The sequence below is a fragment of the Vigna unguiculata genome, chromosome 5, assembly GCF_004118075.2.
Source record: "Vigna unguiculata cultivar IT97K-499-35 chromosome 5, ASM411807v1, whole genome shotgun sequence".
Taxonomy (NCBI): domain Eukaryota; kingdom Viridiplantae; phylum Streptophyta; class Magnoliopsida; order Fabales; family Fabaceae; genus Vigna; species Vigna unguiculata.
Genome location: NC_040283.1, coordinates 37,628,435 through 37,648,701, shown reverse-complemented (window position 1 = coordinate 37,648,701; position 20,267 = coordinate 37,628,435). Strand labels below are relative to the sequence as shown.

Sequence of the window (20,267 nt, the reverse complement as noted above, 5' to 3'; positions counted from 1 at the left end):
CTTTGTAGCTTCCACTTGTGGCAAATGAAGTTCTTTCAATAATCTCCTAGCCAAATCGCATGAAGCATGAAGTTGCTGCCACATATTCTGACTCACATGTTGAAAGTGTGACAATGGGTTGTTTCTTTGAACTCCATGAGAAAAAAATTCTCCCATGAAGAATATAAAGCCACTAGTGCTCTTTCTCTCATCGATATCTCCGGCATAATCACTATCACAAAATCCATGGAGTTTGAAATCATTAGAAAATGATAAAATAACCCATAGTCAAGAGTACCTTTTAGATAACGAAGTATCCTCTTAGCAACTTTCATATGAGTAGAAGTGGGAGTTTCCATGAATCGACTCACTACTCCAACCGCATACAAAATATCGGGCCTTGTACATGTTAAGCATCTCAAACTTCCCACGAGGCTTTTGAATAGAGTGGGATTCTCCTTTTATCCATCTTCAAACTTGGATAGCTTCATCCCACTTTCCATAAGTGTATTCACTGGATTGCAATCAAACATTTTAAATTTCTTCAAGACCTCTTTTGCATAGCATCCTTGAGAAATGAAGATACTTTCCTCCAATTGCTTAACCTTTAGGCCCAAATAGTATGACATGAGCCCTAGATTTGTCATCTCAAACTCATATGACATCGCCTTCTTGAATTCTTCAAACAAGCTTGGATTGCTACCAATGAATATGAGATCATCCACATAGAGACAAACAATCAAAGTATCTTTATTATCAAAAGTTTTGATATAGAGAGCATACTCGTTAAGACATCGAACAAAGCCATTATCTTGGAAGTACTTGTCAATGTGGCTGTTCCATGCCCTTGGTGCTTGCTTTAATCCATACAAAGCTCTCTTCAATTTTAGAACCTTATCTTCATGTCCTTCAACCACAAAGCCTGAAGGTTGCTCAATATAGACTTCTTCTAGATAACCATTCAGGAATGCAGACTTCACATCAAGTTGATAAATCTTCCACTTCATTTGGGCCGCCAAAGAAATCAACAAACGGATCGTATCCATGCGAGCGACAGGTGCATAAACTTCATCATAGTCTACTCCATGCTTTTGCTTGTAGCCTTTCACAACTAGTTGTGCTTTGTATCTTTCCACCTCTCCACTAGCATTCTTCTTAGTCTTGTACACCCATTTCACTCCAATTGCTTCATGACCTTTGGGAAGAGTTGTTAATTCCCAAGTGTCATTTTTCTCGATTGACTTTACCTCCTCTTCCATGGCATGTCTCCACCTTTTATCATTCACAATTTCCTCAAAATTCAATGGCTCACAATCTATTTGAAGGCAATATAATTCTTCAAGATTGCACGTGACTTCATCAGACCTCTCATAAATGTCACGTATGTCTCCTGTCTTCTTTGGTCTTTCGCTCGTACTTTCTCCTTCTGCATGAGATGTAACAAATGAAGGGGGTAAATGAGGAGGAATGACATCTTGAATTGCAGTTTCTTGATTTTCTTCCTCTTCTTCAAGATATGGAGGGTAAATGAGGAGGAGTGACATCTTGAATTGCAGTTTCTTGATCTTCTTCCTTTTCTTCAATGGAAGAAAATCATACGTCTTCTCTTCTTGAGCCTCCCAATTCCACATAACTTCTTCATCAAATTCGACATCACGACTTACTACTACTTTGCCATTGCTTGGATTGTATAATTTGTAGCCTTTAGATTGAGTATCATAGCCAACATATACATATTTGGCACTCTGATCATCGAGCTTGGATCTTTCTTGTTTCGGTACATGGGTGTAAGCTATATTCCCAAAGACACGCAAATGATTAACACTAGGCTTCCTTCCACTCCACGCTTCTTGAGGTGTTTGATCTTTTAGATTGGACGTTGGGGCGCGATTAGATAAATAAACTGCACAAGAAACAACTTCAGCCCAAAACTCCTTGGGCATATTTCTAGCTTTCAACATGCTTCTGGCCATGTTGAGAATGGTTATGTTCTTCCTTTCGACTACTCCATTTTGCTGTGGCGATCTAGGAACAGTCAATGGATGACGAATTTCATGAGTTGCACAAAATTCTTTGAACTCCCTTGAAGTGAATTCTCCTCCACGATCAGATCTCAAAGCTTTGATTTCAAAGCCACTTTCTTTTTCAACAAGAGCTTTGAAATTCTTAAAAGAAGAAAATACTTTTGACTTTTGTCTGAGAAAATACACCCACATTTTTCTACTGAAATCATCAATGAAGAGTAAGAAATATTTATTCTTACTGAATGATGGCGGAACGATTGGACCACACACATCGGCATGTACAAGCTGAAGAGGCTTGGTTGCTTTTGAAGCAGCTACTTTTGAAAAGTTTTTCCTCGCATGTTTTCCAAAAATACACACTTCACATAATTGATTGGGACTGTTGATTGCAGGCATCCCTTTCACCATATCCTTCTCTCCCAAACTTTTAAGAGCTGCAAAGTTTAGGTGTCCAAACCTCATGTGCCAACACCATGCTTTATCTTGCACACTCACCTCAAACACTTTGCTTCAATGGTTTTTAGATTCAAGATAAACATTCTATTTCTTGACATAAACACCTTAGCAATCAAATTTTCATTTTGATCTTTAAGTCATAAACATTTATCTTTCATAAGGATCTCATATCCTTTTTCAAGAAGTTGGCCTAAACTCAAAATATTGCTTTTTAATTTAGGCACATAATAAACATCATTGATCATCTTATGACTGCCATCTTTGGAAGAGATTAGGATTGTACCTTTTCCTTCAATTCGAACTTTGGACGAGTCTCCAAAGGACACATTTCCACTCATATTCTCATTAATCTCCACAAAATTCTCCTTGTAGTCACACATGTGGTTGCTGGCACCATTGTCCAAGTACCACGAACAATTGACATCTTTATCTTCACCTTTTAGGGCTAGCAACTAGGTTGACTCTTCTTCTTCATTAATAAGATTAGCTCTTTCCTCCATTTCATTAAGACGACACTCCCAAGAGAAATGACCAAGCTTATGACAATTGTAACATTCAACATTAGATTTCTCATACCTTCTTTCATTTTGAGAATAGCCACGACCTCTTCCTCTTGCTCTTCCACGGGCTCTTGATGATGAGAAACTCTTTTCTTCATTGTTTGAAGCATTGTTACTATTTCCTCTTCTCCATATACATGAACATGTTCTCTTTCTCCACGACCATGACCTCTTCCTCGTCCATGCCCTCGTTAACTCCTAAATCCTCCATTATTCTTCAAAGAAGCTTGAGCTTTAAGGGCTTGCTCCAATGGCTCTTCTTGTCTCCTCTTCATTCTTTCTTAGAACCTTCCAACTCTTCAAGACTCATGGAGTCAAGATCTTTAGATTCCTCAATCACACATACCACATAGTCAAACTTTGGAGTCAAGGAACGAAGGATCTTTTCCATCACACGAACATCTTCTATTTTATCTCCATATCTCTTCAATTGATTGACAATTGTCTTTACTCTTGAGCAATAATCCGATATTGATTCGGATTCCTTCATCTTCAAAGCTTCAAAGTCACTCCTTAGTGATTGAAGTCTTATCTTCTTCACTTTGTCGACGCCTTGGAGGGATTTTTCCAAGATCTCCAAAGCTTCCTTCGACGTACTAACATAGGCAACTTTCTCGAACATGTGGTCATCCAAACATTGATGGATGAGAGTAAGGGCTTGTTGATTCTTCTTCCTTGTCTTCAACAAATTCTCCATCTCTTATTGAGATAAGCTTCCTTCGTCTTGAGGCTCTTCATAGTCTTTTTATACAATATCCCAAGCACCTTGAAAGCCTAATAACGCTTTCATGCAAACACACCATTTTTCATAATTCTCATTTGTAAGACGAGGAATTGGAAGGTAGTATACCCATTGCTTGTCATCTCTCCACTCTCTCTCTCTCTCTTGTTCTCTCTTAATTCTTTTATCTCTCTCTCTCTCTCTTTTCTCTCTTAACTCTCTAGATCAAATCTAGCTCTGATACCACTTTGTTAGAGGAAAAGGTGATAATTAGAAAAGAGAACTCAAATTTCCTTGATTGAAAATGCCAAGTACAACGAGGTATTTATAAAAGCTAATGGAGAGATCTAAACTCATTTCTAGGAGCTTATCTAATTAATGCTCAATTATGGAATTTTCTACAACCTTCATTAATTAAGCCATTCTAGAATTTCTAGACCTTACTTAGGAAAACTAAGAAACTTCTAGATAATTCTTTATTTCAAATTACAATAACAGAATCATACTTGAGCCAAGAGTAATCTCGCTCAAGCGAGAAGGTTTCGCTTAAGTGAGAACTCACAGAATCTCACAATGGCCATTGCTCAAGCTCTCACCCAAGCGAGAAAGCCTAGCTTAAGCGAGATAACTTCTGTTGCTTAAGTGAAGGCTTCTAGCTTTAGGGAGACTGGTGTAGGGAAGTGTTTCATTATGTGATTTCTTCTATGATTGGTTGTTTTACTACTCAAGAGTATGAGTATGATGTATGAGGTTTGCATGTATGTTGTGGTATTCTGAATTGTATTTCATATTATTGACATGAGATGATAGTGTTTTGAGATAACATGTGGAGTTGGTGTGAGAATTTCATGGACAAATCCCTTTTAGTGATAAAGTAGTGTGTGTAATTACTTAAGGATTCAAGCAAGGTTGCATCCTGACACTCTAATGAATTAGTCAGACTCATAGAGTAGACTGGTTCATGTGGTGAGAGTAGTAGAAGGTCCTAGTCTTTGACAAGATAATGGCCTTAGATGATCATGGGCTAACCTTGTGTGTGATAGGATGAAACTCATTGACAATGGCTCTGAGAGCAGTAGAGGTCACCACAAGTACAAGCAACCAGTGAATCTGATTTCATTATATGTATCCAAATGATCGAGTTAGAGCGTTTTTTATTGGTTGCTATCACATGTTGTGTGTGTGTATGTGTGTGTGTGTTTCTCTCGCTCTGCTCTCACTTGTCTTGTTAATGGATCTAAGAATCAAGTTGGAGACCATTATATGTTCTATTATGGTGAAAGACACGAAATTGGCAATCTCCCATATTTTTCTTGATATAAGGTATGTTGATTGGGCTGAGTTGCACAGAAATGAATTTAAGGGAGTTATCTTTGACAATGTGTTTCTCTCTCTCTGCTCTCACTTGTCTTGTTAATGGATCTAAGAATCAAGTTGGAGACCATTATATGTTCTATTATGGTGAAAGACACGAAATTGGCAATCTCCCATATTTCCTGTTCTTGATATAAGGTATGTTGATTGGGCTGAGTTGCACAAAAATGAATTTAAGGGAGTTGTCTTTGACAATATGTTTCTCTCGCTCTGCTCTCACTTGTCTTGTTAATGGATCTAAGAATCAAGTTGGAGACCATTATATGTTCTATTATGGTGAAAGACACGAAATTGGCAATCTCCCATATTTCTTGTTCTTGATATAATGTATGTTGATTGGGCTGAGTTGCACAGAAATAAATTTAATGGAGTCTTCATTGGAGTGTTGTAAATTAGTGTTTGGTCATGATATTGTTGTGTTTAGTAACAGTTGCTCAGTTGCTCCCTCTTCTACTTCTTTTCTATTCTCTTCTTCCCCTCTCCCTCTCGTAGACGTCTGGTAATGTTCTCAATCTTGTTCTCAGACGATGCCCAAGTGTATCCCTTTGGTTCCAATCCCAAGTGAACAGTTACATCGCCAAAATAACCACCACCCCACCAAAAATTACGAGATTTTGAATGATACCCGTGATTTATATTACCCTGTTGTCCTCAGCAGTGGCCAGGGAGTTTTTACTTTCGGTGACAAAGAAAAACCCATTAACAAGACAAGCAAGAGTAAGATAAGTTGAAAGGGGCGAGAGTAACACAAGTGAAGCTATGTTTTATGCTTTACCCATATTTCACATAAATCAACAAACAAAACCAAAATGCAAAATGAAGAGTCACACGCGAATTGCTAACCCAGTAGATTAAAATGGAGTATGAGAAAACGGTATTCAAAATATCATCTCTATTGAAGTAGTGCTTGAAAAAATAATTAGACCCGCCTGAGATTCCCGAAAAGAAAATAAATTCTTATATAGAAATATTGCTGCTCTAACTTAAATTCCTTATTCCTCTATTTCTTTTCTCTTTACCCAACATACCCCAAATCAAAAGAAATTTAAATATAGTTTAGTATTGAAGCACCAAAAGAGTTTTCGCTTACCACCTTTTTAACTTCCTTCTCAATTTCTATATTTTCTCTCATTTTCAAGCACTCGCTAGCGCAACATACCCTCGTGCCACTTTCTTCGTACCTAACCTAGACTAATGGTTTTGATTAATTCCTCTTCGTATTAAGTCCACCTACAAAAGGGTCATGTGCTCCTAAGTGTTGACTTCACACCCAAAGGGTGATCTGTACCACAACCTTGGTTGAGACAAGAATGTTTAACCACCCACTCCAAGCAACATTTGGTCTCTCATGGCACATCCATTTACAAAGTATCTCATGAATGAAATAGATTTCATACTTCACTTTGGAGAAAATACAATTTTATTCAGTCCCAACCTAGACGGAAGGAACTACCACCAATGATGGTACTGCTTATGTGGATGTTACTATTGAACTTCCATTAACCATGTATTGGTGCGAGCTTTAGAGATTATGCATCAAAAAGGTTTTACTCGTGAACACATCCATCAATCAGAGAAACAATTGTAAAGTCAATCATATGAGCAGATAGATCCTTAAAGGAATTTACTTGAGCATTATCACACCACACGACATTTTTAAATTATGGTATAGACATAAAACATTCAATTACTTATTTTGATAAGATTTTTATTTTCAACTACATTTTAATGAGAATTTGTTTCGTAACCCCACGTGACCACATAATCTTCAGCCACTAATATGAACGGTTAAGAACTGAAGAAACAGGGAGCCTAGATGCAAAATAGATTTAATTTGAGCTATAATAGATGGCAAATTTACGCAACACATTGTTAACTATAATTATCTAAAGAAATCAGAAAATATGGTTTGCATCCATAACTATACAGGACCACAAATGGTTATTTAAGAAACAAATAATCCCAACCTGATATTTGGCTTAGATGAGAGGAAGCTAACGAGAAAAATAGCTTTACTTTCATTTGCTCACAGGAATTTTTCTATGCTAGAGGTCAATGTTGTCTTGGGGACAGCTCCAATAACTGTATCTTTCTTCTCACCATTCTTGAAAATAATGACAGTGGGAATACTTCGAATCCCATAACGGCTGGCAGTTGAAGGGCTCTCATCAGTATTGAGTTTGTAACACTTCAGCTTACCAACATATTCCTTCGCCAGTTCATCGATTATCGGGTGGATCATTCGGCAGGGACCGCACCATGGAGCCCAGAATTCAACCAGAACAGGAGTATCGGCTTCAAGCACAAGTGATTGCCAATTTCCATCAGTAATAGCAGTCACTGCAATATTCAATGATACAAAGTGTTTCACTTTAGCAAGTATTTTACTAGGACATGCAACAATACTCTGGAAATGTAAGGCAGCAGATAATTACGATCCACGTGCTTCTCATATACAATGACGAGTGGTGATGCTAAAATGTAAAACATGCCCATACCAGCCAAATGAAGTACAAGCAGGCAAAATGAAAAAATACTACTAAAAATTTGAAAACATATTTCTAGATTGTATGGCAAAGAAAAAGAAAAAAAAAACTGCAATTTTTTTTTTTCTTCTGATTGGAGCTTGTTTCAACACTACCAAAAAGTAAAGCTTCAAAGTAAGCTCCTACAAACAAAGCAAAAGCAAAAACACAAAAAAACGAAAGCAGTGAAGGAGTCTTGTTTCAACACTACCAAAAAGTAAATCTTCAAAGTAAGCTCCTCCAAACAAAGCAAAAGCAAAAACACAAAAAAGATAGCAGTCAAAGGCCTGTAAAATGTCACTTCAATGACATCGTACCAACAAAAAGACTAGTTGGTGTTCCATCAGGCCATCAACCCTTAATGCTAAAATCCTTATAACAGTAGAAAGCTTCAAACCCAATTTTGTCTGAAAAAAGCTAAACCACTTTCACGACAAAGTTTCGTTCTCTTACAATTATCTCAATGGTCGTAAAATCTAACACCATAACCATTGCCAAATCGAGCACAAGAACAAACCCAAAAGGGAACATAAGAGCTATAATCTCATCTTCTTACAAGACAAGAAATAAATCTTATCTGAAGATTGGAATTAGACCATATCTGATATTAAATTTCTCTATTACTGCGAATTGACTCTAATATTCTAAAACAGCTTCTTTGTTTCTCTCTTCCAAGGATTAACCATTATAGATCAAGAAGTTCCGTCTCATCAATTTGAACAAACTTCATAAATCCATGCAATTGCAGTCCATATAAACTTCACCAATGTTATGGACATCGAATGACATAAATTATCCAGGACCCCAAAAATCTTCTACGAAAATATATGGAAAGCTATAATGGATTATGGTGGAAGCATGGCAGAAAAAACAAAAGAGAAAGAAATACAATACATTATGACAAAAGAAATACGCAGAAATAAAATTGTAATTCAACAATAATGAAAGACAACCATAATTAATAATAATATCATGTCTAGAAATTCAAATAACAATAAATCAAATCAAAACACCACAAAAAGATGTGGGTGGAATTGAATAAAATAGAATTTGGAAAAAAAAAAGAACTTGGAGTCAGCAGCGTCAGCAGAACTACTAGGTCCTAAAATAATTGATACAAAGATGGCCTACTAGGTCCAAACAACATATCAAGGTGGGTCTGCCCTCATAAGACTAAAGATGAAACATTTGAAAACTTCAAAAGCTGGAAGTGCCCGGTGGAGATCCCAATTGGAGTTGCCAAGGTGTTTTAGACTTAAGTTGTTACTATTACCTATTGAGGAAATCTAATCAAAAGCATTCCCCCAACCTTGATAATCTGAGAATATTTGGCTTTGTTGCCTATGCTCACATAAGGCAAGCAAAGCTAGAAGCATGTGTTTTTAAAAGCATGTTTCTATGATATAGAGAATGTGTATAGACATAAATTTTAAAATGACTTCTAAGTAAAAAGTTTCAGAATGTGAGTCTTGGATTAATCATGATAATAAGAAGGAAAATGTTGGGGTAGAGATTGACATGGCGTCTGACTCTCTACAGAAGGATGAATTAGATGACCTCGTAGAAGAAGGTAGGTAGGACACAATGAAGACCAACAAGCTAATGATAATTATAGTATTGTCAGTCGTAGAACATGAAGAACCATCAAAGCTTCGAAAAAGGTATGAATATGCAAAGCTTATTGCATTCTTCTTGGTAGTTGTTAGTGATGTTCTACACGATGAACCCTTAAGTATATTGCCTACTCTAGCATGTAAGGAGGAGATGAATCCCCTCGTTTGAACAATGCCAAAAATTTGGTTCATAGATTTGTTGGCTCTGGGCTGGTCAGTTGTAAATGCATTTGCAAACAAAAAAAAATAAAAATCTAGAAATTGATTAGAAAAGATTCAAGGCAAGATTGGTGACTAGAGACTTCACCGAGAGGGAAGGAATTGATTATTTCATGCATATATTTAACCTTACATTACATGATGGATCGATGTGAAACATTACAGAAGAAAATGAAAAAGCCTGCGAGAGTGACTTCAAATATGTAGTTTCTGTTCTGATACTAAACTATGACTACAAGCATGATACGGTAACACCGTAAAATTAGTCCTTTTGCCAATAGAGATATAGTTAGGTAATAAAACACAGGTACATGTATAGACAAGGAGAAATTCTTCAAACAATTCCAGCTATTCCATTTTCTCACCACAAAACAGATAATTATGTAAGAAACGTTTCAAGCTATGCAAATCTGTAAGAAACAACCAAATCACTAGAAGTCCAGATCTACAACATATTAGGCGTCCAAGAAAAATCAGAATACAAAAAAAACGAAGATATCAAATGAAAATAAATAAATAAATAATACCAAACTGTTCTACTTTTTCTTAGCTTCACTCACCAAAATGCTCAAAGGCTAAACAATTAGCATAACCGTTGGAATAATTCAATCACTCTAATATTCCACATCCGCACAGCGCAAAGGAAATTTCACAAAAACATCTAACAAATCAAAACGACATCACAAAACTCGCACAGAACCTAAACAACAAATCTTCGCAACGAAATCGAAACCTAACCTTCGACGGTGGTATTCTGTGCCTCGCAAGCGATGCGTCCGCCGCGAGGAGCGGTTCTCGAGGCTGCGCGGGTGGAAAAAACAATTCCAACGGTGGCTCGGAGCCGGAGGCCAGAGTAGCTCGGCAGCGCAGCGGAGTTGCGGCGGGCGGTGACGGGAATCGGTGGAGAGGTGAGGGAAGGGAGTGTGGAGGAGCGAGTGAGGGTTAGGGATTGGAGTTGCACGGTGGCCATGATTGCGAGAATCGCAGGTCCAGAAGAAGAATTGTGGAATCAAAAGAGTGTTGCGTTGAACTATGTTACAATTCCCAATATTATTTCTACTTTTATTTTGGAAAGATATTGGTACTATTATTGTGTGGATGAGATGATACTGAAGCGACACTGGCACACTCCCATTGGTTTACATCTTACACCTAGTTTTGTTTTCGACACACCATCCACTTTTCTCAATTATACATAAAATTAAATAAGTTTTGAAATATCAACATTCATTATTAATTAGAATTAATTCAGTTATTTTATGCCGTTTAATATAATTTATAGTAATTTTTAAAATTTCCTATACAAAATTATCAATTAATTGATAATTATCTCTAAAGTAATTGTCATTAAAACTAATTAATGACATATTTGATGTTTTTTTTGCATTATTTAACACTTATTAATTTTTATTCATAAATACACGTTAAAGGATATTAATTTATATGATTAATGAATAAAATTATGTAAAAGGTAAAATATTGTAAGTGGATTAGAAAATTAATGATTGAGATAAATTGAAAACATTGACTATCGAAAGACATCAAATGTTTTTCATAAGTGTAATAAATTTATGAAGTATCATTATTTATAACCTCATCCGGTACAGCAAAAGTCGACGTTAAATATATCCGGTAATAAGGGATGTCAAAAAAATTCGTACTCATGGGTATTCGCGTATAAAACTCGCAACGGATAGAAAATGAATATTGGAAATGGATACCTACGGATAACTGTATATGTATTTTTAATATTCGCATATTAATGGGGGCGGATACGGGTATCATAGTATCCGTACCCATGAATACCCGTATTCGCTATACTCTAATTTAAATTAAAAAAAATAAAAAATGATTAAAATATTAACATATTGATTTTGAATGAGTTTTTTTTTTTATCAATTAGTTTTAAAAATAATTTATTTCTTTGTAAACTGTCATTCAACACAATTTAAATGGGTTATTTGGACTTTTTTAAAATTTATGAATGTTATATATTATATTTTATTTGAATTTACAATTAAAATATATTGTTAAATATTTATTTTTATTTTTTTGTAAATACGTACTGGATATTAAAAAATTATATGGGTACCCGCATAACGGATATCCGACGGATATGGGTACGAGTACGAGACAAATATTTATCCAGCGGGTAAGATACGAGGGAGCTCTACCTGTACCCTACCCGCCCCGTTGACATCCCTAGCGGTGCCAGTAACATTTTTGTAAATATTTTGTCAACATTGATGTGGGACATCTTCATAACAAACATCAAATTAGAATTTGACGTCAGACCTAGGATAGTCTAACGTCCTTTAACGTCTATTGGCCCTAGGTTCAACATCCTTTAATGTTTGTTTTGAGGGGTCCGACATCAATTTGTTTTTTAAAATTTCTAAAATAGTGTCCTTACCTTTCTTTTTCTGGTTTGCAGGAAACCTTCAAAGTGCAGTGATAGTGACAAACATGTAAGAGGAAGTTCTTTAACCTATTTCAATCTATCTTGTTGTTGTGGTGCTTCTTCGCACTTAAGCTTTCATTCAACCTGATTGCATTTCACATTAAGTTTGGTTTTTTCATTCATGTGTGTTCTAAAAGTTGTGTTTTTGCATTTTGACTCAAAAAAATTTGTATTCAAATGTAGATGGTTCAAGTTTGATATACTAGTCATAGATTCAGAGCTGTGAAGATTTGGGGTGAAAAACATCATGGTCAAAATTTCAAATTGGTCACAAATTCTAAGGTATGTTTTTTTTGTAGTATTTTTCACTCATTTTTCCATACTTTATAACTTCATTTGAGATACTCAAAGTACTTAGAAAACTCTAGAAATTTTTGTGGTGTTTTCTTGAATAGTATATTAATTTTGTATGGTTTCAATGAAGTAAAATATTGGCACAAAATTAAAAAAAACAAAAAACACAAATGACGTATGTTGTCCCTACAATAGACATCAATTAATGTTTGTTACACATTAAGTAGACATTAATTGATGTTTGTTACAAATGTAATATACGTTAATTGATGTTTGTTTAGAGACAACAGACATCAATTTAATGTCTCTCACTATGACGTCAGACCTTTAACAAACGTCAAAAGCCTTAAATAACATACATTAAAAGTCTTTTTTGTGTTATTATTGTAATCATCATAATTTAAACACTCTAAAACTAAGATATTTATGTTAATCATAAGTTCATTTATGTGATACAAACTAACAAATAAACTTCACATATAATAATAGATGTATAACTTGATACTTCACATGTAATCTTAGACATGTGACTTGAAATGAATCCATGATATTAAGAAGAGTTAAATATTTTGTAGTTCCTAAATTTAGACATGAAAATGGAATTTATTTATATCTAAAACTTTGATATATTTTGGTTTTTAATCTTTGAAAATCAAAGGATATAGTCATCTTAATCCAATGATGCCAAAATTATTTTGCATGTTAAACGACGTTTTAAGTTGTCAATTGAGTCAGAATGTGTCAAACGGTGTAAACAACCCATACGTCAACCTAAAATGTCATTTGACATATCAAAAAAATTTAACGCAATTGAACTAGGAGGACTATATCTATTTATTTTTAAATTTAAGGACCAACATGTATCAAAGGTAAGAACAATGTTGATTTCTAATTTTGCATCAAAGTTTAGAAACTAAAGAGACATTTAACCTATTAAGAGTTAGGCTAAAATACTCTTTTGGTCCTAATTTTTTTAAATTATTCAAGGAAAAGGTGACCTTATATTTTTTTTATTAAGTTCCAATTTTTGTTAAAAGATTTAATCGGGTCATTTCCACTAGATTTGTATAAACAACTTTAAAGACATAGTCAATTCATAGTATTTTTAATTGTTTTTTTAAAGTTTTTTGTCAAGGTGTCAAATTTGTGTCATGCCATGTGGCATTAACAATGTCATGTGACATTAACAATGTCATGTGACAGTGTCAACATCAGTATCACGTGTTAGTATCAGAGTCAATTGTCATTATCTTATATTCAATTCAACTCGTTCTATATTTATTGTTGGGTTAAATATGTTTTTAGTCCTTGAACTTTGACGCAAAATTTGAATTCATCTATATACAAAACTTTGATACATTTTGGTCTACAGTCCCAAACTTTAAAAATAAAATGATATAATCCTTTTAACCAAATTATGTTAAATTTTTTTTATATGTCAAACGTGTTTTTCATCTAACATTGAAACGAGAGAGTGATAAACAATATAATTAACTCAAATACTAGCATGAAACATATTTGGCACGTCAAAAAAGTTTAACATAATTGGGTTAAAATGACTATATCACTACAAGAAACTTATAAATAGTGACAAATGTAGTGACCAATAATTATTAGTAATTATAGTGACCAATTTAAATTCCAATTTACAAAACTAAAAATTATTGGTTACTAAAATAGTGACTATTATGAATAAAAAATTATAATTGGTCACTAATTGATTAGAGACTCATTTAGAAACTAATTTGTTTTGGTCTCTAAATTAGTTTCTAATTAATTAGTGATCAATTTAGTGACCAATTATAATTTTTCATTTATAATAGTGACTATTTTAGTTACCAATAATTTTTTATTTTGTAAATTAGTATCTAAATTTATCACTATAATTATTAACTATTTTTTGTTTGTAAAATTAGTTTCTAATTGAGGATTTTCTTGTAGTGTATTCATTCATTTTTAAAATTTGAGAACCAAAATGTATCACAGTTTCAAACATGAACAAATTCTAATTTCGTGTCAAAGTTCGAGGACTAAAAACATATTTAATCATTTATTTTTTGATTCAAATTAGACCTTTTTTTTTAAATATAACAATGTTGTACCTTTCCAAATTGGAGATTTTTTTTTTCATACAAATGTTATACTAATATAATATTTTTACTTGGTCATCAGAATGGAACCATTATCTATCATAGAAGGTTTTTCTAATTTTCTATTATTTTACTGTTTTTTCCATTATGTTATATCTTCTACATTATTTATATGCAATTATACTTAATATTGACATTATGTACTTATTAAATTTATTTATATTCAATATTTATTTAACAAATATATAAAGTATTTGTATATATTAATAAATTAATTAATAAATAAATAATATTTTTCTTTACTTTAATCTTTGGTATGTAAATTACAAATTTTACTACTATATTAATATAGAACTTTTGACTTTGGTTGAGAACTTATCAGTAATATTTGTGTTGATTTTTCTAATCTTTTATTATTTTATAATAAAAGTGCTTTATTAAATGTCACATAGTAAAAGTATTTTAATCAATTTTATAAATTGAACAATATTCATAATAATAGAACAAACTTTGTAGATTATTTATTTTTATTGATAATTTCACTCTCACATAATACTGACAGTGTCATGTGGCATAACACTGACATGACACATGAATAAAAAATATTTAGAAATAAAATCGAAAAGAAATTAAAAAGTAAAATAAAATAAAAAGTACGAACTTACGTATGACATATCTTTAACACCGTTGGTATAAGTCTAACAGAAAGGACCTAATTAAATCGTTTTAATAAAAATTAAAACTTAATTTAAGAAAGTAAAAAAATAAAGGGACCACATTGAATAATTTCAACAAAAAATGAAACCAAAAGAGTATTTGAGCCTAAAAATTTCATGCAATATATATTACTCACAATAATAACGCATCAGCTCATCCAAACATTTTGTTTTAACATATCATTGGAATGGACTATCAACTGTATATGAAATATTATAAGCCAGAACGTACGCCCTTTTAAATTAGGTTAAAAAATTATTTAGAGATCAGAGAATACTCCCTTGAGCAAGGTCAACTCACTAAAAAGATAAACTTAAAAGTAGAGCTTAATTTCACATTCCTTCTTGCTTGAACTACCTTTGGTTATTTGAGCAATAAGTTTCATCACTCAAGTATTATAACAACATTTAAGTGATACACATATCTATATCACTTATGAAAATAAACATAAAACGTAATTAAACCAACAAAAACTTCATTGCTTAAGTGATTAGTTGCCACTTGAGAGATAAATTTTCAAAAAATGGAGGATTGTTATTACTTCTCTCACTTGTGTTTTGACTTCTGATTTGAGAAAAGAGAATTATCATTTAAGCACTCATATGGTTGCTCAAGTGATAGTTCTTTGTACTCAAGGTTGAAACTTTCACTTAAATGTTGTTTGAGTGATAACTTAGTGCTTGAACGACAACTTAATGCTTAAGTGAAAACTTAGTTCTTAAGTTATATATGCAAAAAAATAATTAAATATGCTAAAACTTCAAAATCCTTATCAAGCTAAAATATACTCAAGCCAACTATCCCAGCAAGTTTAAAACATTTATTTGAACTTAATGAAGCCATAATTTACTCACTTTTAATATACCTCATTTCGATTATTCTAACCATTATAAATGTTCAAACGTTCATACACATATCAAGTTTCAATTTACAATTCACCAGTCAAACACAGATAAATAAATTAATTGTTTAATATTACTTCTTTTATTTGATGGTTATCTATAGATAGGTTGGAAATTAAAGATTGAGTAAAAATGAAAAAGTTGAGCATTTATAAGAAAGAAAACTCATAAACTCATTATCTTGCGATTTTTAGTTGAAGATGGTGTCAGTCCTTTATGTTGGTATGGCTCATGTCTCATTTGGTGTTGTATTTCCATGTAAATGCTTCTCGAAAGACCCACTAATGGTTTTCAATATGAAAAGACTCGTATTTGAGAAAGAAATTGTTGAGAGCATATGTTTAAGTCTAAGTCCCAATAGAATTAAACAATATAGAACTTTAGTCAAAAATTAAACTACTTGACATAAATCACTTTCTAAATTAATTGATTAAACTAACAATAGTTATACATATGCTAACTACTACACATTGTTGGGGACAAGACAGAAACACGCACACTAATAGGTTCTTGAAATCTAATTTTCATCACTTCATCAACCTCTTGAAACCCAAGAATGACATTTAACTTCATGCACCAAATCCTCGTAGCCTTTTCCATCGGAAATGGGAAGATTCCAAGGTATGGTACCCATAGTGGCCATAATTGCATACTCAAGGTGGTGCTTCTTCATTCAACAACTTTTTCTTCTCATAATGAACCTAGCTTTTGATACCAATTGTTGAAAACAGGAAAACAAATAGAAACAAAATTTAGAGGAACAAATTGAGAAACAAGATGATATTCTCATTAACATATATTGAATACAACTATACAAGTAGTATTTATAGATAGACATATTATAAATGAACTTTAAAAACAAAAATCTATAGAGTTTGGTTTCTCTACTGATTTTTTTTGTGTTGTCCTATGTTGAGCATTAAAAAACACTATGTTTTGATGTTTTAAAGATAATTTTAATATATTTTAAAATTTTAAAATTAATGACCATCACTATATTTTGAAAACACAGCAGTGGAACAACATAGAAAAACCAATAGAGAATTCAAACTCAAATCTATATTTTTGGATTACTTTACAAAACACAATAGACATTCTCTTAAATATTTTTGAAGTATTCTCTTAAATAATTATTTATTTAAAACGTATATAAATTTTACTAATTAAAAAAACTACTTAATTTTAAAATAAACATATAAAATAAAATAAAAATATTTATTTTATTAAAGTAAAACAATGTAAAAGTAAACACAAACAAACTAACACTTAAACTACACAGTATAATAAATAAATTAACTAAACATAGAACAACACACTAAAACAAATTTGTTTATTTGCGAGGAAAATTAGCGAGAAAAAATTTTGTTCGCTAATTAGTGAAGGATTAATGACAAACTAATATTGTAGCTAATTAGTTAGGGACTAGACACAACATAATATGGTAGCTAAGTGGTAACTAATTAGTTAGGGATTAGACACAATATAATATGGTAACTAAGTTGTAGCTAATTAGTTAGAGATTAAACACAATATAATATGGTAGCTACGTTGTAGTTAATTAGTTAGGATTTAGAAACAACATAATATGATAGTTAAATTGTTGCTAATTAGTTAGGGACTGGACACAACATAATATGGTAGCAAAATTTTAGCTAATTAATTAGGATTTATACACAAGATAATATGATAGCTAGGAAATGATTTTGTTGTTAATCCATAACTAAGAAATAAAATTTCTAATTAAAAAAATAATATATAAACTATTCTATAAAAAATAATTTATTAAACAAACTTTTAAAAACTATCAATGTATTAATAAATTATCAAAATATATTTTATTATTATATAAATTAATCTTTTATTTGTAAATTATATTATTATATATTTTTTTAAAATATAACTAACATTTAACTAATGCAATATTTTTTCCATTTAAATACTATTATAAAAATTATTTAAACAATTCTTATTAATTATCTTTAAAATGAAATAATTAATTATATCTTTAATTATTTATTATCTTTTCCGCTGTTTTTTTAATATTTTATATATTAATTTATTTGAAATAAAAAATTATTAATTAATTTATATTGTTACATATTATTATATTTATGGTACAATCTATTTTATATGTTTTTTTTTACTTTTAAATATGAAATAAATTATATATGATACATTACAAATAAAAATAAATTATATGTATGTATTTTATTTATAAAATATGAATATTTAACTTAATTTAATTATGCAATTAAAATTAATTTAATATTTAAATAATTTTATTAGAAGAATTGAACTTTTAAAAACTAATTATTGATATTAGTACGTAATTCTTTTATATATTCATAAATACTGCAAATAAAAGTGTTTAACATGTAAACCATAATCATGTAACTGAATATATAAAATAAAAATCAACAAATTAAAACATAAAACTTAATCATGTAAACCTTAAAATTAAACCTTAAAAGTGTTTAACGCGTACGTGTTCGAGACAATTTGAAAACGAAAATGATATTCCAACATAATTTTTGAACTTATTTTTGATGTGACTGGCTTTTTTTATTTTTTAATTTTGTTTAAATGAAACTTAAGTGATGTGCACGTGCCTGGAAGTTACCCTGAGACTTCTTTTCTACAAAATGAAATGAGCAGGGAGAGAGAAAGGCGGAGGTGTGTCCTCTTACAGTGACGGTCTCCCACGTCGCTTCTCTAACACCAGAACTTTTCTGTCTCCACTTCCTCCGACTTTTTTACTCTATCTCCACTTCCTCCGACTTTCTCTATCCCTGTCTCACCAACACTCTACTTTGTCTCCATTTTCTCCGCCTTTCTTTCTCTCTATCTCATTTCATTTTGCCAAAAAGAAGTGAGGGTAACTTCCGCACACGTGTACATCACTTAATTTTCATTTAAAAATAAAAAAAGCCAGTCACGTCAGCCATGTAAAAAATGAGTTCAAAAGTTATGTTAAAATATCATTTTCGATTCTAAAACTATGTTCGACAATTTTCTAAGTTTGAACAAATCGTCTTTATCTTCGAACCTTGCCTTTATTTGAATGTTGGAGGTTTGCAGTATAGGCATTGGAAGTTCATTGTAATTTTTTTCGAGGGATCAGTAGGTGATTAGCCAAGAATTATTCCCTCGTTAATACATAAATATTTTGTAACGACAAAAAAATAATTACTAGAAAAATAATTTCATAAAATGATTTTGTTTCAAAATATGGATTGAAATCAATTTTTAAGGATATAAATTATTGAAATATATACCTGTTGAGTATAATTTGCTTTGTTATTTAATTTTACTCTAATTATTTTAGTCATATTTTTTAAGAAATAATATTATTTATACTTTTCAGAAGTTAAAATACAATAAAAGAGCATATTTAGAATGAGTATTTAATTAGCCTGCACCAAATTATAACTTCATATTTATTGTAATATTCAAGTTAAAAATGAATTATTCAATTTTTATGTATTTAAATCTTATTTTACTGTATATTATAGAAGTTTCATTTTATTAAGAAAATGAGTTAGATAGATGAAAAAATATGAAAAGCTCATTTGCGTGAAAAAATTGTGAGAAAAGTTATCTGTTAGTGTCTCATTTACTAAGTATTTACTCCAAAATAAGTTATTAATTAATAATATAAATATCTTTATACTAACAATGCATGAAATATTAAGTTTTTTAGAACAACTTTATATGTAATATAAGACATTTTTATATTAAGTGTAACAGTCATATTAAACAATTTAATACTATTAATCAATTAAAATTTCATTTAATATAAATTTTAAGTCTAAATAAATTTTTAATCCTATAAATTATTTTTTATTTTGTTTCTTAATTTTGTTCGTTTATTTATTAATTCCTTTAAAATTAAGGATTATTATTTTTATCCTAATTTTATGTGACACTAACAAACTAACGAAAAGCTTACATCATCCGCGTTATAATTTCCGCCTAATACCTGTTAAGTATATATTCTTTTAACTTTTAATCATCTTTTAGTTATGTTTATAAATTTCTTTTACTTCAACAAAATATTTTCAATTTTCAGTTTTAAAAAACATTGAATTATATTTATTTTACTATTGCTACACTTTTCAACTATGCAAATTACAGTCTGCTTTTTTAGCAGTGAGACATATCAAGGGAAAGAAAGAAACAGAGTTGCAGGTAAATGAGCTCAGTCACTCACCTAACCCTTCTTCCTTCTTTTTCTTCTTTCTTCTGCCACCATTCTAAACCTAAAACCCAACAAACCCAATTCTTCAACCTTTTCTCATTTAATTGATAAAAAGATGAAAACTTTAGAGAATA

The 20,267-nt window shown here is 31.4% G+C and overlaps 1 protein-coding gene across 1 annotated transcript; it reads right to left on the bottom strand.

Annotated features, from left to right (window-relative positions):
• Positions 1 to 6,931: 6,931 nt before the first annotated feature.
• On the bottom strand, positions 6,932 to 10,524 carry LOC114183184 (thioredoxin 1-like). Its single transcript, XM_028070107.1, has 2 exons — positions 10,210 to 10,524; positions 6,932 to 7,454 (listed from the first exon to the last, which is right to left on the bottom strand). The coding sequence occupies exons 1-2, from the start codon at positions 10,439 to 10,441 to the stop codon at positions 7,141 to 7,143; spliced, it is 546 nt and encodes a 181-aa protein (XP_027925908.1). The 5' UTR covers positions 10,442 to 10,524; the 3' UTR covers positions 6,932 to 7,140.
• Positions 10,525 to 20,267: the final 9,743 nt, after the last annotated feature.

Bases quoted from the DNA above. Each gene is read 5' to 3' on its own strand.
- LOC114183184 (XM_028070107.1), bottom strand. From the start codon at position 10,441: ATGGCCACCGTGCAACTCCAATCCCTAACCCTCACTCGCTCCTCCACA. The intron at 7,455-10,209 runs GTTAGGTTTCGA...TGAATATTGCAG, and splicing joins ACAGAATACCACCGTCGAAG to TGACTGCTATTACTGATGGA.